General features: G+C 38.9%; 3 protein-coding genes and 1 pseudogene across 3 annotated transcripts; 2 read left to right on the forward strand and 2 right to left on the reverse strand.

Annotated features, from left to right (window-relative positions):
- Positions 1-282: 282 nt before the first annotated feature.
- LOC117623987 lies at positions 283-4,832 on the forward strand. Its single transcript, XM_034355070.1, has 8 exons — positions 283-1,126; positions 1,477-1,537; positions 1,632-1,861; positions 2,911-3,112; positions 3,730-3,861; positions 4,030-4,130; positions 4,222-4,331; positions 4,456-4,832. Exons 1-8 carry the CDS (start codon positions 701-703, stop codon positions 4,520-4,522), a joined length of 1,329 nt encoding a protein of 442 aa, XP_034210961.1. The 5' UTR covers positions 283-700; the 3' UTR covers positions 4,523-4,832.
- Positions 4,833-8,125: 3,293 nt separating this feature from the next.
- On the forward strand, positions 8,126-12,171 carry LOC117623986 (nucleobase-ascorbate transporter 2). The gene is made up of 13 exons (XM_034355069.1): positions 8,126-8,543; positions 8,658-8,755; positions 9,052-9,228; positions 9,579-9,679; positions 9,768-9,843; positions 9,973-10,032; positions 10,134-10,318; positions 10,559-10,655; positions 10,733-10,878; positions 10,955-11,046; positions 11,156-11,233; positions 11,335-11,495; positions 11,610-12,171. The coding sequence occupies exons 1-13, from the start codon at positions 8,453-8,455 to the stop codon at positions 11,820-11,822; spliced, it is 1,575 nt and encodes a 524-aa protein (XP_034210960.1). The 5' UTR covers positions 8,126-8,452; the 3' UTR covers positions 11,823-12,171.
- Positions 12,172-12,282: 111 nt separating this feature from the next.
- On the reverse strand, positions 12,283-15,803 carry LOC117623985 (O-fucosyltransferase 8). The gene is made up of 10 exons (XM_034355068.1): positions 15,271-15,803; positions 14,925-15,017; positions 14,730-14,829; positions 14,500-14,570; positions 14,338-14,426; positions 14,051-14,171; positions 13,832-13,975; positions 13,366-13,700; positions 13,021-13,261; positions 12,283-12,899 (listed from the first exon to the last, which is right to left on the reverse strand). The coding sequence occupies exons 1-10, from the start codon at positions 15,631-15,633 to the stop codon at positions 12,591-12,593; spliced, it is 1,866 nt and encodes a 621-aa protein (XP_034210959.1). The 5' UTR covers positions 15,634-15,803; the 3' UTR covers positions 12,283-12,590.
- A 1,053-nt stretch (positions 15,804-16,856) lies between these two features.
- LOC117624214 lies at positions 16,857-26,687 on the reverse strand (annotated as a pseudogene).
- Between the last annotated feature and the right edge of the window lie 74 nt (positions 26,688-26,761).

Raw genomic sequence — 26,761 nt, forward strand, 5'->3', positions numbered from 1 at the left:
CGACAATTGTCGATTAAAAAACAAATAAACACGCCGATCTCCAACTTTGTTATCATACTAATTTGCATAGTCACTTTAAATCTTAAACATATCAAACCTGTATCCAAAATGTTATACTCCTCTTGTACTATCACCTAATTCTTAGTTTAGTGGTATTTCTCCTCCCCTCACTTTGAGGGATCGTAAATCAAAAAGCGCCTATAGATTTCTGCTTCTACCCTTGTCTATGTCCGATTATCCCCTTCCGTATTTATAAAGGATATACACGTACCATTTTCCAGCCCTCCTTCTCGCTGGACTTGATAATATGGGCTAAGGCCCAATAATCAGACATTCGAGGCCTTAAAAGTGGATTGCTCTCCTCTAAGCCTTAGGCCCAATTCAAATTCTCAAACCTCTCCTAAAATCTCTCAGGAGCCAATGGATCAACCCAGTAGGCTCAATCGCAATTTGGGTCTCTATTTTAAAGTGACATAGATCCTAGCCATTTCTGCGATCCAAAGGCCTCAAATACCATCGGCGACAGAACTTCCCCCTGCCATTGTTTTCCTACTACATTTCAATTCTAGAATCAAAACCCATTCGATTGCTGCACCTTATTTTACTGCGTGTCTTTCAATTTCAAGTTGTTAGTTAATTAATTAGCGCGAATCCACTGTGGAAACCCTAAATTCCCAAATTCTGTCCGCTCCCAAACCCCATGGCCTCGAGAAAGAAGCAATCCGAAGCCATGGCTTTGCTGGTGTCCAATTACAACGATGAGGAAGAGGATGAAGACATGGAGGATATTGAACAAGACAAAGAAGAAGAAGAAGAATACGATGAATATCAAGAACGACGAGAACAGCGAGAATATGACGATTACGGAGAGCTGAGAAGAGGCTCAGAAGATTCTTCAATGGTAGACATGGATAGAATGGTAGCTGGTGATTCTGGTAACGACGATAGCGCACCGCCTAATGCTGGCGATAATGAGAATTTGACTCCGAATGAAGGTCAATTTCGTCATTCAACGCCGCAACTACGACAGACGGTGCCGTCGGATAGTTTAAATAGAAGTAGAAGAGGGGCGCTTACGATTGTGGACTATGGGCATGATGAAGTTGCTATGTCTCCTGAGCCTGAGGTATTCTCTTCATTTTTCTTTTCCCCTTTTTCTTTCTGGTGGAGCTTTTTTGCTTGCTGAGAAACGTGAAGAAGCTAAATGAAAAATGATTTTGGCGTTTATCATGTATATGTTTTTTTATCGCAAAGGATGATAACTTTGAGTGTTCAAAAATCGGTTGTCATGTCGGGTTTTGCTCCGTCAAATGTAAAATTTAATTCGATATTCGGCTTTCACAAATGATCTAAGTAGTTGATAGCTTATGACCCATATTTCTGTGATTGTTTGATTCATACATAAATATGGGTTGAGGAAAATTTATTATCTTTGCTGAACTTATTAGTACCTTTTTTTGTGCTAATTGGTTGCAGGAGGGTGAAATAGAAGGAAATGGTCGTGTGAGGTTCGGTGCAGATCTTTTATCTGCTAATGGTACAAATGTTGTTTTCAGAGCATTTACTGTTTTCATATTTCCAACTATTGGCCCTTCTTCGTATGTCAAACTTCCTATAATTGTTTGTTGCAGGTGATTTCCACGATAAGACACCTCCTGGAACAGTTCACATCCTAACACCTCTCGATCAAGCGACTCCTCAATTATCTGAACCATCTCAATCTGATACAATGCATGATGCTGCACTTGAATCAGAGGGTATAGATGCTGAACAGGCTGTTGCAGAAGAGCAAAAAGATGTTGATCCGTTAGATAAGTTTCTCCCACCACCAGCGAAAGCCAAGTGTTCAGAGGAGCTGCAAGTAAGTTCCTTTTAACAGGTTTACTATTTGCAGAATAGATACTGCTTTCCAAAGTTCAGGTTCCTCTTGGGATTTTAAAGTACATAACTGTTCATCTCAGAGCTACCCTCTTAATATAGATCCTTTAATTGATAAAGCTTGAACTGTACAACTGCTGCCTTAAGTCGTTCCTGTATAGCTTAGTGCTCTGTGGTTATGTGACCTTTGCATTCAAGTCCTGGAACTCTTTTGAGGCTTTGGCTGTGGCATGCATCTAATACTTCATGGTTTGTACTTCGTACAGATGAGGCCTTTTCCCACTTCCACCCAAATTAAGATAAATAGGAAAAACTGTTTTGACAGGTGACCTTTTTATGTATGAAACTTTATTTAAAATCTGTCAAGCGTTTAGTTCTGATGCTAAGCTGCTTGTATGAATACAGTTTGAAAACTATGAAGTGACAAATGTTTTTTGTTGTTGAAACTTTAGGATAGGTGGTTTTTCTGCTTGAGTGTAGAGTCATGGATCCCACGTGGGTTGATACATAGAAATGGATCTTTTCTGTTCCAAGAAAGGTTTGAGAAAGAGAAACATGAATTGATCTGGCTATTATGTCTGCCTTGCAAGACCACAACTAAATAGTTCAGTTTTCCAGTTGGTTCCATCTGCTGGTGATAATGGGTCACCTTCTTCTTGGAACTGTTCACTCTAATGGATAATTCTGAATGGTACTTTGTATTTGGTTTCCTTTGCTGATTTAAGGCTGTGGAAAAATTGATTCTTCTAAAGGTTCCAGCATGATAGGCCTTGTTAAAACTAAAAAGCATGATAAGCAAAGATGAAATTTGCTCAAATATATAAGAGAACCAACCAGTAGGAAGCCCTCAAGGATTCGCAGAGACAGAATAGTGGCGTACAGAGTATGTGCCATAGGGTCCTGCAGTTGCCTTATATTACCATTCCTTTATTCTACAGTCATTGCAAGTTTGTGTGTGTGTTTATTTTATTTTTTTCACAAGTCATTTAAATGTCCGGTATTTGATTAACTTTAAATTTCATTTGATTGCAGAGGAGGATAAATAAGTTTCTTGAATTAAAGAGATCTGGGAAAAGCTTCAATGCAGGATTGCGCAATAAGAAGGACTATAGAAACCCAGACTTTCTATTGCATGCAGTGAGGTATCAAGATATTGATCAGATAGGGTCTTGCTTCAGTAAAGATGTATTTGACCCTCATGGATTTGACAAAAGCGACTACTATGATGAAATAGGTCACTTGCAATTCTTTGAATACACTCTCTATCTCTCTCCCTCTCTGTGTGTTACCTATTGTGCTTCAGTGCTAGGTCCTGTTTAACTATATGAATACTAGTTTTATCATATATGCTCTTCGTCATTTGAGCTATTGTGGTTAGTTTTTTGGGAATGTGTTCTCCCTCTCTCTCTCTCTCTCTCTCTCTCTCTCTCTGTGTGTTACCGATTGTGCTTCAGTGCTAGGTCCTGTTTAACTATATGAATATTAGTTTTATCATATATGCTCTTCGTCAATTGAGCTATTGTGGTTAGTATTTTGGGAATGTGTTCCGGTAGACTTTGTTTGGTATGTGGAGAGATTTGACGAAATTGCAGTAGGAAATTTATGTTTTCTAGAAATAAATGACCTGCTGCCATCACAAATTCCAAGTTTATAGACTATAATGAAGAGTTGCATATACGATCATGTTTTTCTCTACTGAATTATGTTTTTGCAATTCTGTCGGATTTAAGTGTACGTCAGCCAATTCGAGAAGAAATGTGGGATGTATTCAATTTTGTTGCTCTCTCACTCTCTCTGTCTATCTGGAGTGATTCTCCTTGCTGCTTATGTTTTGTATGTTTTGGTAAGCAGAGGCTGAGATGAGGCGTGAAATGGAAAGGAAAGATCAAGAAAGGAAGAGGAGTCAAAAGATTGAATATGTTTCAGGAGGAACACAGCCTGGAATAGTTGGTGCTGCACCTAAAATTAACGTACCTGTTCCAGGTTTGAAACCATTTAATATTAATCTTTAATAGTTAGGAACTTAGGATTGATCTGAAGATCTATGCCCATTCGGCACAACTTTGTCACCTGGCCTTGGCTTATCGCCTTATAGGTTAATTTAATGAGTTATCCTGAATTATGGTTCTCTTGTATGGAGTCATTTTTCAGGTGTTTCGACCATGGCTGCTTCTGGATTGAACTCCTTGCCACCTGCTCCTGATGTCATGCCACGGGACGGTAGACAGAACAAGAAGTCAAAGTGGGATAAGGTTTTAATTTATGGATATGCATGCTTATCTTCCATATAGATTGTGACAGATATTAATTCACTGACTGTAACAAATGTTTTTTGTCTTTCAGGTAGATGGTGATCGAAAGAATCCTCTTCCCTCTGGAGTGCAGGATTCTATGTCCACTGTGGGGACTCATGCAACACTCTTATCTTCTGGTGCTGGATACATGGCTTTTGCGTATGTTTTCTTAACTGCTTCTTATTTGCTAATCTATTATGAATTCCTTTCCTGTTTTTATTGTCTACTGAACAGAGCATGATAGTTTTTTCTGACATAATGACCGCTTGGGATTATTTGGCAGGCAACAGAGACGGAGAGAGGTGGAGGAGAAACGATCTAGTGAAAGGAAGTTAGACAGAAGATCTTGACCCGTTTCTTGTATTTCTTCCTATCAGCAGGGACGGAGAGAAGTGCAGGCAGCATATAACACCATTTCACCTTTAGGTCCAATGTCAGGGGGCCTGTATTTTTGTTATGAATACACATCTTGTACATGGTCGGAATGAAAATCCGCTTGATGGCTGTTACAATTTGAGGGAGGTCAATGGCTCGATCAATTAATTAATCAAGTTTACCGAGTTATCGATTGATCAAGGTCTTAATTTTCCTTTGTGGGCCTGTTGAGAAATTGATGAGCTATTCTTTGTGTGAAATAAAAGAAAGGATCCCAAAAACCAATCAATTGTCTTTGATACGAAAACTAATATTACTTCATCTGACGGATTGGAACTCTCTGTAGATCAAAGTGACAGATTGCTCGGGCCGAAAGTAAACTCACATGGTGTGTTTTCAGTTAGGTTTGTTTTTTCTGACATTGTATGATGCTAGCAAGCAAAAGCTCTAATTATTGAACTGGAAGAATATGTAATATCCATTGAAAACAATCAGTTTTTTTGTTTTGTTTTATTTGATCCAAAAGCTATGAGATTAAATAAATATGGGACATCAAAGGATCCACTAGTGTAGTAGTTTGAAGTAATTGTTATTCCCAGAAAATGTCCTAAATTCGAGTTTTAGCATCCATGTAGTATGTGTGAGTTTAATATGTTATCGTCCCTCTCAATAGAAAAAACCCAAAAAATAAATAAAATAAATAAATATGAGACATGCAATGGTTATAAAATTGTAGCGTTGTCTTGGAGAGTGTAGTATGGTTAATTACCACAAATTAAGGACGTCCCTTGGGCCCTGTCTCCTGGCATAGCATCCTATAAATAACATTAGCATACAAAAAGTTAATCCAAGTCCTCGTGGAAAAAATGGGGAGGGAGTTCTTGTTGTCCAGCTTTCACTCCCCGCGCTTTTCTTTTTTGGCCCTACCCTTTTAGTCAATCAATTCAAGACTTTTATCCCAAATTAATTAATAAAAACATAATCAATTAAGTAACATCACATAATTATTAGGTTAACATACACATTATTAAGGAATCCCAAGTCTCTCTACATTTACGAGAAATTTTTAGTTGTAAAAATATCGGGACTCGGATTTATAATCTCAATCCTATCTCCTAAACTTAATTTTCCTTTGTTTTTTTTTACACGTTAGGTATTGCAGAGATCCCTTTTAGCTGTAGACTCTGTGACGAGTGATGAGGTAGCCCCTTCTCTTTTACTTTGTTGCAAATATATGCATCGATCCTAGCTATGATAAAGGAATCCGAATAGGATATCGACCAAAGGGTTATCAGTATATCGACCAAAGGGTTATCAGTAAACCAAGAAAAATTGGATTGTTTCTTTTGGACGCACATATCACAACAAATCTCCATTTTTAATGTCAAAATCAGATGCATTGTTCTAGCCGAAAGGAGAGTCCCTACCTACCTCATCTCACTCACAATATATATAGAGTCATCTCGTCTTCTTCCTTTCTAGTTTCATTTTCTCTTGAGTGGGGCAGGCATGCAAGAAACTTGGTCATCGTAGTCAAAGGTACGTAGCCTGCGGACCCACGACAAAATCATGCATGCTTCCACTTGTTTAGTTGTTCTACCTCATGTTAAAAGGGAAGCATTTTTCTTTTTAACATCGCATGATGATTACATGACCTTATTAATTCTTTGTACGACAAAAGGATCCTTTGTTTTTGCTTTAACCCCGGGATATGCCAATTTCATTCTTCTTTTAAGATTACCACTTGAATGGATATACCCAGCCAGCTGAGGTCTCGCATGCAGGTTCTTAATTACAACAAGATTCTTACTACAAAACTTGATGGAAATTCTGTTTTCCCTTTGGCCACCGGGGCTTTAAACTGTAGTGATAGTGGGATGGGGGTGGGATAGATTCTAAGTTTGGTATTTTTTTTTATACTTTACACTTTCTTTTTGGTGTCATATTGTCTGGATTGGTGTTTCCTATGAGTCTGGCTAGTGTCATTCTTTGGATAACTCCTCCTTTGGATAGCTTTCTCCTTTCTGCTCACCCTTTTTACTTTTGCGAAAAATTGTTTTAATTGTTATCTTCTTGCTGCCATGGGTGCATGCAATAACATCCTTTATCAAAAGGAAATGAGTCTATATCCTCCTTTTTCGGATTCGATGAGTTAATTCTTTCTCTATCTTTCTCGTCACGTATTATCTCGAATCGTCATTTTCATCCTTTTAAAATGTACACATATAAATGTTACACATTTCTATTTAACCTTTTAATGTATTTTATACTTTTATAGGGACCCTTTCTTATTTTCTTTTCTTTTTCTTTTGGAAGTTCATTAATGGTTATTTGTTCTCGTCTGGGGAGGTGGGTACAGAGCGGTAAATACAATGAATTTTGCAGCTGTGGTTGTGCAGGAGAAAAGGGAAAACTCGAGCTATATGTATAGTACACACAGACACAGTGTCTGTGTTATTACCAGAGATGGCAGATGGGCTCCGATTTCCAAGCCGCTGGCTTGTCTTAAGCTTGCAGAAATATAGACGTTGGAGATTCGAACACTGCTCTTCACACGTTGAGGCCTAGTCAGATTCTTCTTATTTAAACACAAAGAAATCAGCCAGCTGCATCATCGGGCACAAAAATTTTGTATGCTACTTCAACCTAAAAGCACCCAAAAAGGAAATAAATAAATTCAATGCTTTAGGATTTGTTTACAGTAAACAAGAATAATCATTTAAACCCTTACCTACAAAAAAGAATATAATCATTCAAACTTTTCTCATGTTAGAAATCATACGAATCTTATCAAACTCTACCAAAATTTGAAAACACAAGTTTGTCCCTTTTAATTTTGGGCAAAGGCACCATGCAACATGCTCCTGAAAAAGTTGGTATTTATTTTGATACGTTGCTGTTAATCATTTATCGTGTGAAGGTCCACATATGTAGCTAGTTAGGTATCAACTGAACTTCCTCATGTCTATAATTTATTGCCAATTCAAATTTATGCAAGTCCAACAATTATTCTAACATGGTATCCTAATCCTATACACATTCTTCTATAATTCTTTCGCATTATAATATGATGTCTTACAATTAAGCATCACATTGTACACCATATACAAACCATTAGGCATTAAAAAAAAAATTAAGTTAGCGTGTAATACTGTTCAAGGAAAGTTGTGTCGGTTACTTATCTCTCTTTCATTACGTGTTATTTGATAAAGGGAAGAGGTTTTCCTCATGTTCTATTTTGAGTTCATATCTCCTACCTCAGCTTATCTACATTTCCCTCCTAAGAAGAAAATTAGATTTGCAAGGATAAACTTAGGAAGTTTCATTTATTTAAGCAACTGATACTTTGAACGCTTATTTAATGTTTTACCTTTTTAGGTAATTAGATTTCTGAGCAATTAAGAAATTGAGTTTGTAAAATTTAGTGGGAACAGTGTGGCAGGCAAGGCAACGGTAACATCTAGTTTGGAAGTTCCTTAAAGGGCAATTTGGGAATATGAAAAATTGAACGGAACTTTTGTTTGTAGTAGTACCATAAAGCAGAGAGAAATATAAACCCAAAGCAACTTATTAATAGTGGGCGCCAACAAGTGCACATTTTTCCCCTCACTGCTTTCCAAGTCTCACTGCAGCAGTGAACTCTCTTTCTCCTTCTCTCTCTATCTCTCTCTCTCTAGCCTTTTTTCTCTGTCCTCCTTTGCCTCCATCATCCATTAGCTTTTCTCTTTGTGCTTTTTTCATTATCATTGACTATCTCTCATTCTCTCTCAAATTGGATTCCATTACATTCATTAAGCAACGAAACCCTGAAAGGATCTCTCTCCCTCTCTGTATTCTTTGATTCATTTGGTAGAAACCCGTTCGTTTTTAGAGGCAAAAGAAGCGTTGTGAAGTGGGCATAAGCCATGGCAGCTCCTAAACCAGAAGAGATAAGCCATCCACCAATGGACCAACTTCAAGGCTTAGAGTACTGCATTGACTCAAACCCATCTTGGGGTACGTTTATTTCTAGTGTTTTCTCAACCCCAAATCTCCATTAATTGGTTTGTTATCTTCTTTTTTTTCCTTCCACATTTTGGTTCTTAATTTTTAATCTTATTTTAAAAACAGGGGAATCAATAGCTTTGGGTTTCCAGCACTACATTTTGTCCTTAGGAACTGCTGTGATGATCCCATCCTTCCTTGTTCCTTTTATGGGTGGCACTGATGTGAGCTCAATCTCATAATGATTCATCTGTCTTTTTTAGATTTTGTGGTTCACTTTCATTGATTCTTATATCTTTGTAACCTTTCCTTTAATTGCAGAGTAGATTCAAATATATTCTGTGTCTTTCTAAGTCCTGCGAATTTCTTGAAGAATAATAAAAGTGTCATTTTCATATAGCAAAAAGAAAAAGGCTTTAGTGAATAGCAAAAATGTTGAAGATTGAAAGTTAGTAAAATTTGTGTGTTTTACAACGGATATAGACGATGAATGTGCTCCTTATTTAACTCATTTGATCAGGGTGACAAAGTGAGAGTGGTGCAGACTCTACTTTTTATTCAAGGAATCAATACACTTCTGCAAACATTATTCGGAACCCGGTTACCAACTGTGATTGGAGGGTCTTACGCTTTCATGGTCCCAATTATATCCATAATTCATGATTCATCATTGACGAGTATTCAGGACGATCATGTTGTGAGTTCAATTTTTATCTCACTTCTGAATTTGATTTGTTTTGGTGCAACTTGAAATGTGTTCTTGTGGTTGCCACTCCCAGGACCTGCTTGCTAATTGGCCTTATTCAGCATAATATTTTGTAAACATGATTATGAATGTTGTATTGTTGCTTACTATATAAACCCTTGCCAAAATTTCACTGAGCAACCAATTACTTAGTTGGAATTCCTTCATGCTCACATTCTAGAATAAAGTTTCTCAAACCATTTAACAAACTGCCATGCTACTAATTTGGTGGTTTGTGAAATTTTGGGACTATGTTTTATTATTCTTTGGAGAAAAACTAATGGCATTTCATGTATTTCTAGAGATTTCTTAACACCATGAGAGCAGTCCAAGGTGCTCTCATAGTAGCATCAAGCATACAAATCATTCTGGGATACAGTCAAATTTGGGCCATCTGTTCCAGGTACAAATTTTATCTCCGAATCAAGGAAGCAAGTTTTGGTATTTTCTATTTCATAGATGAATGAGAGCATCTATCTTTCTTCTTACAGGTTCTTCAGCCCACTCGGAATGGTTCCTGTTATTTCATTGGTTGGTTTTGGCCTGTTTGATAGAGGATTCCCCGTGGTATAGTAAAAACAACCATTTCCATTGTTCTCAATTATTAATTTTCTCGAGTTTGGAAAGATGACAGTATTAAGTTTCCCTATCACTTATTCCCGTACTCTTACTTCCTTCACTTAATATGCCTATCAGGTTGGAAGGTGTGTAGAAATTGGCATCCCCATGCTTATCCTTTTTGTAGTTTTCTCTCAGGTATTACTAATCTTCCTTCTGTAATAGCATATGATAGTGTGATGGTTGAAATTCATTCAATCTTCTTATTTGTGCTGTGTTTATCCTGTTGGTGTGAACAGTACCTGAAGAACTTTCATGCAAGACAGCTACCAGTACTGGAGCGATTTGCTCTTCTCATATCAATCACAGTGATATGGGCATATGCACACCTCTTGACCGCCAGTGGTGCATACAGACACCGCCCAGACATAACCCAAGTCAATTGTCGAACTGACAAGGCCAACCTCATTTCTTCTGCTCCATGGTTGGTGCCAAAATTAGTTTTAATTGGTTGCACAATCCGTGTTCACTTGCTCACTCTCAACATGCTTGAGAAATTTTCACTCAACCAAGTGTTTCTGTAAAGTGCATTGTTTAGCATTAAAAATAACGGAGGGTCTTTGTTGTGCCGCCTTCAGTCTTCAAATTGCTTGTGCATTGAAATGTGACACTGTCATTAGGACACATTTAATTTGTAAATATGTACATTTCTCCTCCTAAACAGGATAAAAATACCTTATCCTCTTCAATGGGGTGCCCCAACCTTTGATGCTGGCCATGCTTTTGGAATGATGGCTGCTGTTCTTGTTTCATTGATTGAGGTATAACTCAAACGAACTTGGGTTCCATTCAAGTATAGATGATATGAGTAAACTTAAACTAGTGCTTATTTTGACAGTCAACTGGAGCATACAAGGCTGCATCACGTCTAGCAAGTGCCACAATACCTCCAGCGCATGTTCTTAGTCGTGGAATTGGCTGGCAGGGGATAGGAATCCTACTTAATGGACTCTTTGGAACATTGACCGGCTCAACAGTATCTATGTAAGTATTGATGCTTCTTGCTCTTTAATATCTCCACTCAATGGAACCAGACTAATTTTTTGGAAAAAAATTACAGAGAAAATGTGGGGCTTCTTGGGAGCACTCGTGTTGGAAGCCGTAGGGTCATTCAAATATCAGCTGGTTTTATGATATTCTTCTCCATGCTAGGTTAGTCCTGCACAAACATATGATGACTGGATGCATGTATATTATTTTTCCTAACACAGACTCTTTCAATCGGTCTTCCACTTTTTAACTTGAATCATGGCTCTGGCAGGAAAATTTGGAGCTTTGTTTGCATCAATACCCTTCACTATATTTGCTGCTGCATATTGTGTATTGTTTGGTCTTGTTGGTGAGCATCCAATTTTACTTTTACGTTTTAGATTTCATTAAGCATCTCTTCTTATCCTTTTATCTGCATCTAATTGTTAATGTATATTAATGTGTTCTCAGCTTCGGTGGGGCTATCCTTTTTGCAATTCACAAACATGAACTCGATGAGGAACCTCTTTATCACTGGTGTAGCTTTATTCTTGGGTTTGTCTGTTCCCGAGTACTTCAGGGAATACACTTTGAAGGCTTTTCATGGTCCTGCTCATACCAATGCCGGATGGGTGAGTTCCCCTAAAACCTCAGAATGGCAAGAACTGTTGATCAATTTTGAGCCATATTCAAGGGGGTAACGTCATCATTCATACTATACTAACTTCTGCTTTTCTGATGTGCAGTTCAACGACTTTCTCAATACCATCTTCTCCTCATCTCCGACTGTGGCATTGATTGTCGCCGTTTTCTTAGATAACACACTCGAGTACAGGGACAGTGCAAGAGACAGAGGAATGCCATGGTGGGTCAAATTTCGAGCATTCAAAGGGGACAGCCGCAATGAGGAGTTTTACACTCTCCCTTTCAACCTTAACCGATTCTTCCCTCCATCTTAAGTCCATTACCAGAAAAAGGAGATGTTAGTGGAAAAACATCATTTCCAGATAGGGATTAGATCAGTCAGGAACCTGGTTGGAACTTGGAGGAGAAGTCAAACAATGACCATGCAGGGAAAATGACGAGAGTGCTTCTGCTTCCCTATATTTTACTATTATATTTTGACTCGGATTATTCGGGTTTAATCCAATAAATTTAATTAATTACCCCTTGTGTCCAGTTTTGTTCATTCTATATAATTGATCCTATTTTGGTGTAATTTTGAGAATAGTTATTTTGACATGGCAAAGCTGAGTTACAAAGATTTGTGCTCCACCTCGCAGCTATAAATTTTTTGGTTAATGTTCAGATCTTTGAAATGAATTACAGCCATAGAGGTTATATAAATGCGAAAAAGAGAACCTTTACAAAACTAATGCAGCTCTGCCGCACTTAATATACCATCCCTTCTTTGAAATGAATTACAGCCATAGAGGTTATATAAATGCGAAAAAGAGAACCTTTACAAAACTAATGCAGCTGCCGCACTGTATATACCATACCTTCTTTGAAATGAATTACAGCCATAGAGGTTATATAAATGGGAAAAAGAGAACCTTTCCAAAACTAATGCAGCTGCCGCACTTTATATACCATCCCTTGGAGGAAGAAGATGAAAGAATCAAATGTAATACGACACCAAAAGAAAACAGAGTTATCGTTGACTGGACAAAAACAAATGTCAAAACGATTGAAGAACATCCGAAGGGTTGCCAGATCGAGCACAGTTAGTGCGATTTACACATGCACTGCTGGCATCTTGGCTGTCGATAAATGCTCCGACCAAACCTCCTCACGTGCACCCTTTGACCTTCCTCAATCATCTTCTTTACTCTGTCTTCAAAGCTGTTCCACTGTATGGTGCTATTCTCAGACAAAATTGCTGCTAGCCTCTTCTTGTTAGGCCGTAGAGTAGGAGCACGGCCGCCGCCATAGTAGGTTCGAAATCCAGACACTAGGGAGGATAGTTGGCTCCCAGAGTCAGTCATAGCAAACACATCAGCAGTTGCACAGGCAATGAAGTCCAATGCTGCTAACTGCACCAGAAAACCCCTAAATTTAGTAAGGCAACCAATTATGTATGAAGGGTCAAACTCTGTTATCCTCTAAAGGGTACATTACAATTTACAACTAGAAGGAATAAAAATGCTCAGTTACCTTAGAAGATAAGTTTTGGAAAGGTGCAAGTTCGCTTGGCGTGAGGAGAGTTTCCTTTGTAACCAAATTTGGATAGAGGCTTGTGAAGGAATTCATCCTGGAATTTCCACCGTATATTTGAGATCCAGCTAGATAAATGTAAGTTCCATGCTTAAAACCTATACCAGCAAGAACTAGCCCTGCTTCTTCTGGTGTCAATGGACACCTCCCTAACTTTCTCAACTCTCTTGGAGAAACAGGCCTGCAAGTGCCAGTAACACACAGAAGATGCATCAGTTAACTAATATTGTCCACGAAACAAAACCAGAAAAAATAACAACTTCAGAAGCCAATAGAAAAAAGTACTTTGAGTTCTTCAACCGCTCAATGAGCAGAGGAAAATGGACTTCCCGGTAGGTTTGGAGTTCCTTTTTCTCACTTTCTCCACCTCCAAATTCACATAGGGAGTAAGCCACCATGTCAATCTCAAACCTCAAGTGTAGAGCGAGATATTTGGATGGACCTCTTGCAGCATCATGCTCTTTTGAGGGACTGCTGTGCATGAAGTTTCCAAGCAATTGTTTGTCCAACATACTCAGTGCAGCATCATATTTTCTTATCCTTCTGACCAACAACGAACCAACATGCTGGATTTCGGGCACAAATTTCAAAGCATGAAAGTTACATTTGCATCTTAGTCTCTGCAATAGATTGGAAAACATGTTACTGCATCATAAAAGCATTGAAAATAACAATAAAGCCCATTTATAACCAACAATGTCCTGCTCAACTCCCATAATAAAATGTCTAGGTTCAAGTATCCAAGCTATACCTGAAGCTCAGAAGGCAATGGATCAAAGCCTAGTCGATTCCCATATCCCAGTAAGTGAACGATTCTATTTCTCAAGAGAAGGGGTAGTACAACTCTGATATAATCAATGGGTTTTGCCTCCTTCACAAGATCTGCATCAGTAATCTGGAAAGAGAAAATGGTAATCAGTTTACAAAATTGCTTCACAAATTAAAGTAATCATATAGGAGAACGACATACAAGGCTACCGATTGCTTCAAGGTCTAGTGATTTCAAGTGAGATGGGAGTTCCTTGACAACTTTTACTTCATCCTTCAGTACATCCATAAAATGTTCTTCTTGGTAAATATCACTAAATTGGCTGCACTTACAATGAATAAACCAAACTTAGTACTCTGTACAAATCACTGAATGTATGCATGCATCAATAATTATTTCAAAGCCGCAACATCAACATAGGCTTACTGAGACACATCAAATTGAAGCTTTTAATGATATTTAAAAATGATCAGAAAATTATCTCAAACCTCGGATCATTCCATACATTGCTGTAAAGAAATCTTGGAAGAACAAGAGTAGCATTAAGAAGAGATGCCACAGCAACAGCATTGCAAATCTGTGAGCAATTGAAATAGCCTGGTCAGCCCTGTTAGCATACATAAGGCAATCATCGCAAGTTGAATACTTACAGCAACTCGTTGTTGATTGAGACCACCATTTGCACTGACTACTATGTAACCATTACCTTTCTTGTATTTCCCTGAGGGAAGAGCATAAAAGCAATTGACTAAGTAACAGGAAGAAGGGTTTAATTATAGAAATATTTTACCACTAAATAATTTAAGACTTAATACAGTCATTATTAGTTATCTCAGTGGTAGTACTTGAAAAAGAAGTTGGGATGAGAATAATCAAGTACCTAGGCTTGGTGAAACTTTTCTGTCTGCACAAGGTTTCCATGCAGCAACCTGACTATATGGTTCTTTCCATAAAGTTGACAATTCTGGCTTAAACTCTTTCTAAAGCAAAAGATTTAGGTGAGGAAAAAAAGGAAGATCCAACAATCAAATATAACAAAATCCGAGTCAAAATACTATAAAGTTATGAAGCAAACCTCTGCAAGGGTGCCTTTTGCCAACTTTAGAAGTCGGTCATACATCTGTACTGGTGCTTTTTCTTTCATAAGGTAGGCATCCCTGTCCTCCTCCTTTGGAAACAATTGTAACAGATTAAAAATGATGATAAATGGCATCCGATTGCATATTCATGAGTTGGTAAACGGAAAAGCTAGAAAAATGAAAAATGGAGGAAACTGGACTCATCCTTGAACCTATGAATGAAGATATTTGTAGCTTTAACCAATACTCACAACATATGGAAGTATGCTTAGAGTGATTGCTGCTAATTTTGACTGCTAATTAGTAAAAGGAGCATGCATACAGTATGATCAAATGTCGTACCTTAAGGACGGGAAGTTTTCTTATAGCTGAACTATTCTGAAGAACCATAGAATCAAAAATGGACACCAGAAAAGAATCAAGCAGGAGAAGGAAACCCATCAGAGCAAACACAAAAATGATTGAACGGAAGTCCTTTCGAAGCCACAGATGCTTTTTCCCCACAAAACTCCCCTTACAAGTAGTATATTTCACAGAATCATTTCTCAGACCGTGAAGCAATAACATTTTGGAATTCAAATGGTTATCTCCCCCTGGCATTCTCCTCCCAACATTAGAAGGATCATAGTCTTTAGTCCCTGACGATAAGTCATCATCAATCTGTGGCTCAGGACGTGGACTTCTTGGGGACCCTTGCTTCCCCATTAGACTGTTTATCTTTCAACAATGCTTCAATGAGCACACCATTACCGTTCTAGTTTCCAAAATGTGTCAAGAAATATCAGCCAGTGATGAAACCGAGAGCAGAAAATCACTTCTAGCAACAAGCACAAGAAACAACTCTAGAAGGTTGTACCACCCTCTAAATCTATGATATTTTTGTTCTCTAAAATCGACCCGCCAACCCATTAGACCATGTGAGGAAAATTCAGGTTTGGTGTCACACATTGGCATATCAAGAATGAGAAAAATATATGGTCGGAGCAGAACAATCAAGATATGAATTAAAAGTGAAGCTAAGAAGTAGTTGAAAATGAAACACATAAGCAGAGGAGTGAAATGCAAGCGAAAAATGAAAACTCAGCTTTACCAATTAAATATTAAAAAAGAAAACTAAACTTGTAGACCAAGAATACTCTAAGTTATATATATATATATATATATATATATAATTGGAGTGGGGAAATCACCACTCATATATATATATATATATATATATATATATATGTATACATATTACTTACACATGGAATAACTACATTCTACCAACCAAAACAGACATCGGTTCTGACTCTTGAGCTTTCTGGGTTTCCATTGTCAAAAGGGAAGGGTATATGAAGATGGAGCAAAGAAGAAGAAACATTTCAGCAAAATGCTACCTGTTCTAGTTTATTTTTCGGTTGGTTTGTTAGATTTGGCGGGCCCTTTCAACCAACTAAAGCTACAAAACAGAAATTGGGACTATGACCCTCTGCTAGAATGTAATTTGCTGATATGGGCTTTTATCTTGTTTATTATACAAAAGTAAGCTAATAGTTTTTGAACCCATACAAAATTTTGATTTGAAAATTATGATCCTATGATTCTCATTTTCTCATCCTTCGAAAGAACCCAATTCTAACAAACCCTAATATCTTACTTTTCTTGAATCGAAATACATAAATAATAGGAAATTCGTTCTCGACAGTGATATATGTTGTATATGTAAATCCTAAATAAATAAAAATATGTATTTGGAAAAAAAAAAAAAAAAAAAACCTATGTAAATAGCAAGCCCTGCCAAGATCTGCTATAAGCCCAAAGATAGGCCCAAAAAAATAAAACAAAACATGCGACGGCCAGACTGTCCAAAGAAACAAAAAGAATGAGCGAACTGCATATATCTATATACAATATTTGAAGGGAAAACCAAAAACCAAAAACCAAAACTAACACTTGACATCTCCTGCACCCTTCAAAAACTTGATCTTGATTTTGTTGAGTGTGGCTACAGCATCTTGCATACTTATCCTCCTCTCTTCTGGGGATTATGCAGAACATTTTAGGGCTAATCTCATAATGGATGATAAACAATCCCTCTTGCTCACAAAATCATCATCATCATCTTCCTCTGTCCTAAGTAAATTGGCATCCACAACTTCATCTATCATTGCATCTGATAATAGTGAATTTGCAATCCATTGCTTTAAACTAATTTCCCCAACAAACATCTCATCTGTTGGCTTCTTTTTTGTGAATATTTCCATGAACACAATACCAAAACTATACACATCCCCTCTTGTTGAAACTATTCCTTCCCTTCCATACTCTGCATGCAACATGTGAATTTTGAAACATTATATAATATATAATGATAAGACCAACTCAATTCCTTCATAAAGACAACATATATATATATATATATATATATATATGAAAAATTGAAAGATAGCTGCAATAGTAATCCTGGAGCCATATACCCAACATGCAAACTATTTTTTTTATAAAAAAAAAAAAAAAAATCCCCAAGTACAGCCTCACGGCTATATTTTTTTTTGGGGGACCCAAGTATAGCCGCTCGGCTATACTATTTATAAATAAAAAAGGGACCCGCCCATGCCTAGTGAAATTAAGTATAGCCGCGCGGCTATACCTTTTTTTTTGTTTTTTTTTTTTTACCATATAAAACCATAACCGCTACAACGAAAAATACCTTCCTACCATGGGCACTCTGCTTGGCCTCCTTGTGTGACTAAAGTTCTGACTAGCAAGGAGCAATATAATACCCACATAAAAACCAAAGAAAAGCAATTCTTAGAGCCTTAACGTACTCGTCACCACCCCACCAGACTGTAGTGCTCATTGCTTGCTTGGGCTAATCAGCTACAGTAGGAGTTTTACCAGCTTCATTAGCATCTCCACCATCACATTTCTACAATCACAGAGGCAAGTAAACTTGGAAAGCACAATTTGGTATTAGCTCTGCCTTTATTGTAGGTGGCATCGCAGGAAGAGAAATTTTGTGTCCTTTTCAGCCGAAAAACATATCCTCAATCCTCATGTTACAGTCCCGAAACATTCCATATTTTCTGAAGCAGATTCGAGCTCCCCACAATATTCACTTATAACACCTGATATTTGCGAAGCTTTTCGTCTTCTTCTCTATCACTTGAATGATCACGATAGGATCAAATTCCATCCCAATTGAAATTCCAGCATATCCTCAAGCATCTTTGTCACATTAACGTCTTCATAAAACTTAAATGCTAAGTTGAAATAGTCTTCAGCAAGCAGAGCAGTGTATTTATTTACCATGCTCTTTCCACTGTCTTTCCCAAAAAAATTTACTCTCAGTCAAATCCTTCACTGTTGGATTTGGCCAGTACTCTTTCATCTTGACAACACAAGTTGTCTCCTGCAAAAATTAAGACAGAGGTGTAAAACTGAAAAAATAAAATGATGAACAAAAATAAAAGACGAAAAATAGTGCTCAAGGTTATGGATGTTCACGAAGTATATAATACCGCAATTTTGAACTGTTCGCCATCAAACTCTCTTTGGGCATTTGAAGCTGATCCGCACTTTGGACGCGCATTAAAATCATTATATATTGGCCATAGACCATTGATGATAAATTTATGTGCGACGGGCTCATAGCAATTACGTCTAGCAAGGTCCTTCATTCGCATGCAGTAGGTATTAGGCCAAGTCATCAATAAGGTGTAAAATTCGAAATCATAGTAGTTGCCGTATTTGCCAGCAGCAGCGGCGGCTGCCATGGAGAGCGTGATTAAACAAAGGAAAATGATGTGCGTCATATTTGGGATGTTTCTTTAAGGGCATCAACTATCAATCATGTCTCCTCTAATTTAGATGATTACTCAACGGATCCGGATCATCTGCTTTGATTTTCTCTGCCATGATCCGCTTGACTTTTCACCTCCATATGTCAACTTGGACTCTCCGATTAACTTGCAACTAATCAACCAAGTCCCTAAACAATAGGACTTCCACAACTTAATAAGATAATCATAAACCTAATAAATAGAATAATAAGTATTCTTTACAAAGCAGCGGCAAAGCACCCAAGAGGCCGTAGTTGCAGGCTTGCAGCAACCACACCAAACGGCATGAAATATATGTCATAGGATAGGATCCATTAATTAAAGCGCTGAACAAGAGGGCGGTTTATTTGGGCGGCGCTAGGCGGGTCTGGGAGGCGCTAGGCGGGTCTAGGCGGGCTAGGCTGCGCTAGGCGGGTCTAGGCGGAGCTAGGCAAGCTAGGCGGCGCTAGGCGGGTCTGGCTGCCAGGGTGGGTCTGGTTATTCTCTTTTGTTCTTTAAGCCTACTGCCTAGCGATTTTTCAAACTTATGCACTGCAGGGCTGGTCTAGCGGCGCTGTGAGGGTCTGGGAGGCGCTAGGTGGGTCTGGGCAGAGCTAGGCGGGTCTAGGCTGGTCTAGGCGGCGCTAGGCGGGTCTGGGAGGAGCTAGGCGGGTCTAGGCGAGTCTGGGTGCCAGGGTGGGTCTGGTTCTTTTCTTTTGTTCTTTTATCCTACCGCCTGGCCATTTTTCAAACTTCATCTATCTTTGCTGAGGACTTATGTCCCTTAATTGTGTACTGTGTGCTGTGGCTGTAATTTCAAAACTGTACACATCCCCACTTGTTGAAAGCATTCCCTCATGTTGCAGTTGCCTAAATCAACAATTTAAAGCTTTGTTGAGAGATTCCCAAAGAAAACAGGAAGCGTGGCCTTTAATGGATTACCTTCCAAGCTGATCATCGACAAATTTCTATGTCACACCCCGGGACCGGCTCCGCCGTAGTACGATATTGTCCGCTTTGGGCCTCCCTCACTGCCCGCACGGTTTTGTTTCTGGGAGCTCACGAGCAACTTCCCAGGGTGGTCACCCATCCTGGGATTGCTCCAGCCTCCAACTCGCTTAACTTCGGAGTTCTTACAACTCCGAAGCCAGTGAGCTCCCAAAAGGCCTCCTCTAAGTTCAGAGCGGCGCAGCGGACTGCCCAACTCCACCTAGCAAGATATTGTCCGCTCTGGGCTGGGCCGACGCCCCCCCTCACGGATTTGTTCCTGGGAGCTCACAGAGCAACTTCCCGGGGTGGTCACCCATCCTGGGATTGCTCTAGCCTCCAACTCGGTTAACTTTGGAGTTCCTACGAACCCAAAGCCAGTGAGCTCCCAAGAGGCCTCCTCTAAGTTCAGAGTGGCGCTGCGGACTGCCCACTCCACCTAGCAGATATTGTAAAGCTTTGGGCTGGCTACATTCTCACCAGCCCGCACGGTTTTGTTTCTGGGAGCTCACGAAGCAACTTCCCAGGGTGGTCACCCATCCGGGATTGCTCCAGCCTCCAACTCGCTTAACTTTGGAGTTCCTACGAACCCGAAGCCAGTGAGCTCCCAAAGGCCTCCGCTAGATGGATGCGAGGTGTGCCATATAAGGCACATCACCCCCTCTCCGTTTGGTCGATGTGGGATCTCACTGGGACCAACTCCACCTAGCAAAAGATATTGTCCATTCAGGGGGCGGGCGGCCGCCCTCACTGAATTTGTTCTGGGAGCTCACAGAGCAACTTCGGGGTGGTCACCCATCCTGGGATTGCTCAGCCTCCAACTTCGCTTAACTTTGGAGTTCCTACGAACTCCAAAGCCAGTGAGCTCCCAAGAGGCCTCCTACTGAAAGTTGGGGGTATCCCATCTAGCAAGATATTGTCCTCTCTGGGCCCACTCGACAGTGTCCCGCAAGGATTTGTTCCGGGGCAGCTACATTCTCACTCCCCAGAGGCCTCCTGCTAGATGGATGCGAGGTGTGCCATATAAGGCACATCACCCCTCTCCGTTTGGTCGATGTGGGATCTCACAATCCACCCCCCTTAAGGGATCCGACGTCCTCGTCGGCACACTCGCACCACACGGCAGAGTGGCTCTGATATCAAATTGTCACACCCCGGGACCGGCTCCGCCGTAGCACGATATTGTCCGCTTTGGGCCTCCTTCACTGCCTGCACGGTTTTGTTTCTGGGAGCTCACGGAGCAACTTCCCAGGGTGGTCACCCATCCTGGGATTGCTCCAGTCTCTAACTCGCTTAACTTCGGAGTTCCTACAACTCCGAAGCCAGTGAGCTCCCAAGAGGCCTCCTCAAAGTTGGGGGTATCCCATCTAGCAAGATATTGTCCTCTCTGGGCCCACTCGACAGTGTCCCGCAAGGATTTGTTCCGGGGCAGCTACATTCTCACTCCCCAGAGGCCTCCTACTAGATGGATGCGAGGTGTGCCATATAAGGCACATCACCCCCTCTCCGTTTGGTCGATGTGGGATCTCACATTCTAAGACTAGCCAAACAAGAGAGGAAGTTTTTTACCGGAATAGAGGCATCAATCGTCAAATTATTCCACTGTAAGTTAAGCCACTGAAGGTTTGTAAAGGCACGTAGTGTCATAGGAATAAAACCGAAAAACGAGTTAGTGGGGATGGTTCCACTGAGCTTATTATCTCCTACAAGAAGTTGTTGCAGGTCTGGAACCCCCAGTGCCTATGTCTGCTGGGAGGCTACCTGAGAGCTGATTACTAAATAGAGAAATAAATTTTATCATGGATAAATTAAAGATTCTGGATGGGATGACACCATTGAGATTATTAACATGGAGTGCCAAACCCTGTAAGTTGTGTAGATCGCCAATCTCATCTGGTATTTCACCTGCCACATAAAATAAACCCGAGCACCCAAGTTTAATCTTATAAAAACTTAAAATGGAATATCTTTTTTAAGCAAATTGTGGAAATATTGGGCATATGAAGAGGAGATAGGAGGATGTGGCCGGTTATTATTGTAAGGTAGAATGTTTTTGTATTGACATATACTTTTACTATATATAGTATGTTAAGCATAAAAAATAAAATAAAAAATAGAGTTGAGTTGAGTTGAGTTGAGTTGACATATATTATTGCAAGTACCATCAAATTGTTTTTATTCAACTTTAGTACAAGAAGTTGTCTACGTTGCCATAATTTAGATGGAAGTGGACCATCAAGTTGGTTGTTACCCAAACCCAGCCGTTGAATACTAGGAAGATGCTCACATATGTTGTCTGGAAGATTACCAATAAAGTCGTTTTCATATAGGGCCAAAACAATCGAAGAAGACATGTTGAAGAAACCCGCATGAACAATATTTCCCTTCTAGGGCATTCCACTGCACAAACAACTTCTCTAACTCATCTAAACTGCCGATCTCGTTTGAAATTTCTGAAAATCAACGTGTATATATTTAACCCCATATCATCAACCAGCCCCTAAGATTATATGTATAAGCTGTTTATGAATACTATATAATGCTCTGCAATAAAATGCCGAGTCGTATAAGAATAGCATACCTTTGAAATTGTTGGAGTCAAGATGTATCTCCTTGAGCATTGTTAATTTCCATATTTCTCTTCGTACCTGATAGTTCGTTATTGCCCAAATCAATTGTTTGCAACGCAGATAAGTTGAAGATAGCAGTGGGTATGGAACCTGAGAATTGATTATCATACAAGTCGAATGTTTGAAGTCATGAATTATGTGGAATATCAGTAGTTCTTGTCTTTAGAGTGGAATATCAGTACAAATACGAATACTAATACTAAACATATGTTGGCCATAAATTAGTAGTTCTTGTCTTTGGAGTGATAACCGACCAATAAAGTATAAATTCTTGAGATGGTAAACAGTATTTTCTGTGTATTCAAGATAGTAGTAACTAATAAAGTAGAAGTTGTTGGTTGATTTGCATTGCTCTGATTTCTAAGCATATTAAACATCAGAAGCCAGAGACTTTGACTATTAGACAGAGATAGGTAATCAGCTAAGCTCTCCAGCATGTACACACCTTGGAGTTCCGCAATGCATGTTCTCATTTTAATTAGTTGGATAGATCCATACAATTCTTTGTAACTCAAATCTTAGACATTCAAGATAAGCTACAAAAGTAACTTGCCTACTTCTTTGGCAAAAGGAATATTATAACAATTCTTTGGATGAGAAGAAAAAAGACATAATTAATGGGTGTTAGACCCCTATTGAGATTGCTTTTTTCGCCAAAAACCTACTTCACTTTAAAGTTAAGCAGTTTAAGCCTGATGAAAAGAGAGCTGCCCAAACAAAACAGAAATAGGAAAAAACAAAAGACAGAGAGGCTGCAATGTTATATATGTGATTTTAGTACATACGATGAAAAGAAAATCACAAGTTGACCTTCTTAATCACTTGAAGGACAACATATTAAGCCTGATGAAAAGAAAACTACTGGATGAAAAGAAATCACAAGTTGACATTTATCATGATGATGAAAAGAAAACTACTGGACACCTCCATTGTCCTTCAAAAGCTCATTCTTGATTTTATTTAGTGTGGCTACAGATTCTTGCATATTAATCCTCTGTGCCGGTGATTCTGCACAACAAGCGAGAGCTAATCTAATGATGGATGATAAGCAATCCCTCCAGGTCTCAACATCATGCTCCTGCTTGGTCTTCTCGAGTAAATTGGCATCCACAACTTCATCTATTATTGCATCTGGTAATAGTAGTGAATTTGCAATCCATTGCTTTAAACTCATTTTCCCAGAGAACATCTCATCGGTTGGCTTCCTTCTTGTAAATGTTTCCATCAGTACAATACCAAAACTGTATACATCCCCTCTTGTTGAGATTATTCCATACTCTGCAATATTATTAATTACATATATATGATGAAAAAAAATTGTTAACCTTCTTCACAAATTAAGGACAAGATATAGAATTGAAAGATAAACTAGCTTTGCAAGCACTCACCTGGAGCCATGTACCCAATTGTGGCTAGAGTCATGGTCTGGGTTGTAGAATCTCCTACACCCACGAGTTTAGCAATGCCAAAATCAGCAACATGTGCAACCATATCATCATCTAGAAGTATATTGCTGGGCTTCATATCACAATGGACGATAGGTACTGAATTACCATGGTGTAGGTACTCCAATGCCGACGCAACGTCTATCATGATGTTCATCCTTTGTAACATATTCAAGTAATAGTTTTCTGAATACAACCACTTCTCGAGGCTCCCATTTGGCATGTAATTCAATACTAAGGCTTTGAAATCAAGTTCACTGCAACAGCTAATGATTTTGATAAGGTTTCGATGACGAATATTGCTTAGAATTTCACATTCCCTATCAAAACTCTTGAAAGCCCCTTCTAGCTGTAAACTGAAAACCTTTACTGCAACATATGTTCCATCTGAAAGTTTCCCTTTATATACTGAGCCAAAACCCCCACTTCCAAGTAAGTTGTTTTCGTTAAGTCCATTTGTTGCCCTTAGAAGATCTAGGTGTGAAACTCTTCTCCAAAGAAGTTGAGGCAACAAGTTTGCCTCTATTGCAACTTCCACATTCTTTTTCCTGCGTAGTACAAAGATAGATACGGAGGCCACTAGGAGAATAACTGATATGATCCCTGGGATGATATATTTAGCTTTCCTCCAATTTGGTTCAAGTGTACCATTTTTGCATGGTGGAACATGGAGTCGGGGTGCACCACATAGTTCCCTGTTCGAGACAAATGATTGAGCAGGGAAGTTTTGGAAGGGTCCACCTGTTGGAATTTGTCCTTGGAGCCTGTTGAAAGAAAAATCCAGATACTTGAGATGTAACAGAGCTTCTAAAGAACTCGGAATCACTCCAGACAGACTGTTTCTGGATAAATCCAACAGTTCCAGGCTTAGCAAGTGGTTAAATGAACTTGGAATAGGGCCTTCCAAATTATTATTTGCCAAGGACAGATTAACCAAATCCTGAAGACCCCCAATGGTGCTTGGTATAATACCAGATAAATGGTTATTTGATAAATCTACCTCTAGGACAACTTTCAAGTTTCCAATACCTTCCGAGAGAGGTCCAATTAGAGAATTGGATGATAAGTTTACATGCAAGATATCGACAAGTCTCCAAAAAGTAGATGGTATTGTGAAACTCAACGAATTGGACTCTAGTGATAGCCTCCTTATAGATGCTCCCAAGCAGGATGGTATAGAACCAGAGAGCTGATTACTGCCCAAAACTAATTCAACTAGTTTATCTAGTTGACAAAGCTGATATGGGATGTATCCTTCCAACTTGTTGTCATTCAAATACAAACCTTGGAGATTTCTTAGCCTTTCCACAGAAGTTGGAATTGATCCGGTCAATTGATTGTATCCCAGGTTTAACTCTATCAAGCTGCTCGAGTTGCCAATATCAATGGGAATGTTACCCTTCATGCTGCAACCTCTTAAATCAATATGTTGAAGTGACGATATAGAGCAATTCCGAAAGGAATCATCAAGTCTAGCATTTAACGGATTAGTTCCCAAGAGTAGTCTTGTCAAATTTCCATGATTAGCCAAACAAGAGAGAGTGGAAGTCTCAATCGTCAAATTATTCATGCATAAGTTAAGGCACTCAAGGTTTGTCAAGGCACAGAGCGTGCTTGGAATAAACCCTGTAAAAGAGTTTTGGTGCAATTGTAGGTGCGTGAGCATAGAAGCATTGGAAAAGTTGGGGATTACTCCGCTGAGGTCATTTGCTTCTGTATAAAAAAGTTGTAGGTTTGGAAGCCCAAGGCCTATGTCTGCAGGGAGGCTACCAGATAGCTGATTCATACCAAGAGTCAGTTCTTCTATCTTGGACATATTGAAGATTGAGGATGGGATACTGCCTGCAACAATTTCACAACCCCTTGAGCAAAACACGTTTACGTAAGTTCTAGTCATCGATTGGCTGCATGTGTCTTTATGCTTCTTCTTTTTCTTTTTTTTTCTTTTTTTTTTTTTGACTTCGATAGAACCTTTATTGGGCAAATCAATCTATTTTATTCTGATCATAGTTGAACAACCAATATTCATGGTTAACTATCTCCCCCATTTACTAACTATGAAATAAATTTAACTACTAAAATAAGATATGAAGCAAGACAGACATTTAACTAAGTTGGTTAGAATGAATGTGCTCTCCACTCTGCAACTGAGTTCGAACCCCCTCCCTTTAATTTAGATTAGATTAAAGTAGAATATCGTTTGTATTCTATATATATATATGAAACAATTTTTTTGGAGTACAAACTACGAAATAGTTAAATAATGATAAATTATGCAACCAAACACAAAAGATAAATCATAATTGGATAACATAATGAAATATCAATTACCTGTCAAATTGTTGGTGTCAAGTGCAATCATCATTAACTGTGTTAAGTTCCCAATATTTTTGGGTATGCTTCCATTGAAATTGTTTTTCTCCAATGATAATATAAGAAGCTCTTTGCATTGCCATAATTTGGATGGAAGTGGACCATCAAAGTGGTTAAGACCCAAACCGAGCACTTGAATACTAGGAAGATGCTGGCATATATTGTCTGGAAGAACGCCACTCAAGCTGTTTTCATATAGAGTCAACGTAGTCAAAGAAGACATGTTGAAAACAGCCACAGGAACAGGGCCTTCTAGGGCATTAGACAGCACATGCAACTTCTCGAGCTTATCTAAATTGCCAATCTCTTTTGGAATTTCTGAAAATCATACGGATATTCACACACATATATACATATATATATATATATATATATGTTAAACTCATGGTTTATGCATATATAATGCACCGCAACAAAAGTCGAGTCATATATATATAACTTTATCACATACAAATGCGCGGCAATGAATGAAACAATATACCGTTGAAATTGTTGTGGGCCAAGTTTATCTTCTTCAACATTGTTAAGTTCCCTAATTGTCTTGGTATCCCACCTGTTATGTATGCCAAAGAGTTAGAATATATTTGAATATATG

The sequence above is a fragment of the Prunus dulcis genome, chromosome 4 (assembly GCF_902201215.1).
Source record: "Prunus dulcis chromosome 4, ALMONDv2, whole genome shotgun sequence".
Classification (NCBI taxonomy): Eukaryota; Viridiplantae; Streptophyta; class Magnoliopsida; order Rosales; family Rosaceae; genus Prunus; species Prunus dulcis.

What these genes read in the sequence shown, in the direction of transcription:
- LOC117623986 (XM_034355069.1), top strand. Translation starts at nt 8,453, where the DNA reads ATGGCAGCTCCTAAACCAGAAGAGATAAGCCATCCACCAATGGACCAA. An exon ending in GTATTCAGGACGATCATGTT is followed by an intron (nt 9,229 to 9,578) that starts GTGAGTTCAATT and finishes ATGTATTTCTAG; the next exon opens with AGATTTCTTAACACCATGAG. An exon ending in TGTATTGTTTGGTCTTGTTG is followed by an intron (nt 11,234 to 11,334) that starts GTGAGCATCCAA and finishes ATGTGTTCTCAG; the next exon opens with CTTCGGTGGGGCTATCCTTT.
- LOC117623987 (XM_034355070.1), top strand. Translation starts at nt 701, where the DNA reads ATGGCCTCGAGAAAGAAGCAATCCGAAGCCATGGCTTTGCTGGTGTCC. An exon ending in CGACTACTATGATGAAATAG is followed by an intron (nt 3,113 to 3,729) that starts GTCACTTGCAAT and finishes TTTGGTAAGCAG; the next exon opens with AGGCTGAGATGAGGCGTGAA. An exon ending in GCTGGATACATGGCTTTTGC is followed by an intron (nt 4,332 to 4,455) that starts GTATGTTTTCTT and finishes ATTATTTGGCAG; the next exon opens with GCAACAGAGACGGAGAGAGG.
- LOC117623985 (XM_034355068.1), bottom strand. Translation starts at nt 15,633, where the DNA reads ATGGGGAAGCAAGGGTCCCCAAGAAGTCCACGTCCTGAGCCACAGATT. An exon ending in TCAATCAACAACGAGTTGCT is followed by an intron (nt 14,427 to 14,499) that starts GTAAGTATTCAA and finishes AATTGCTCACAG; the next exon opens with ATTTGCAATGCTGTTGCTGT. An exon ending in GAGCGGTTGAAGAACTCAAA is followed by an intron (nt 13,262 to 13,365) that starts GTACTTTTTTCT and finishes TGGCACTTGCAG; the next exon opens with GCCTGTTTCTCCAAGAGAGT.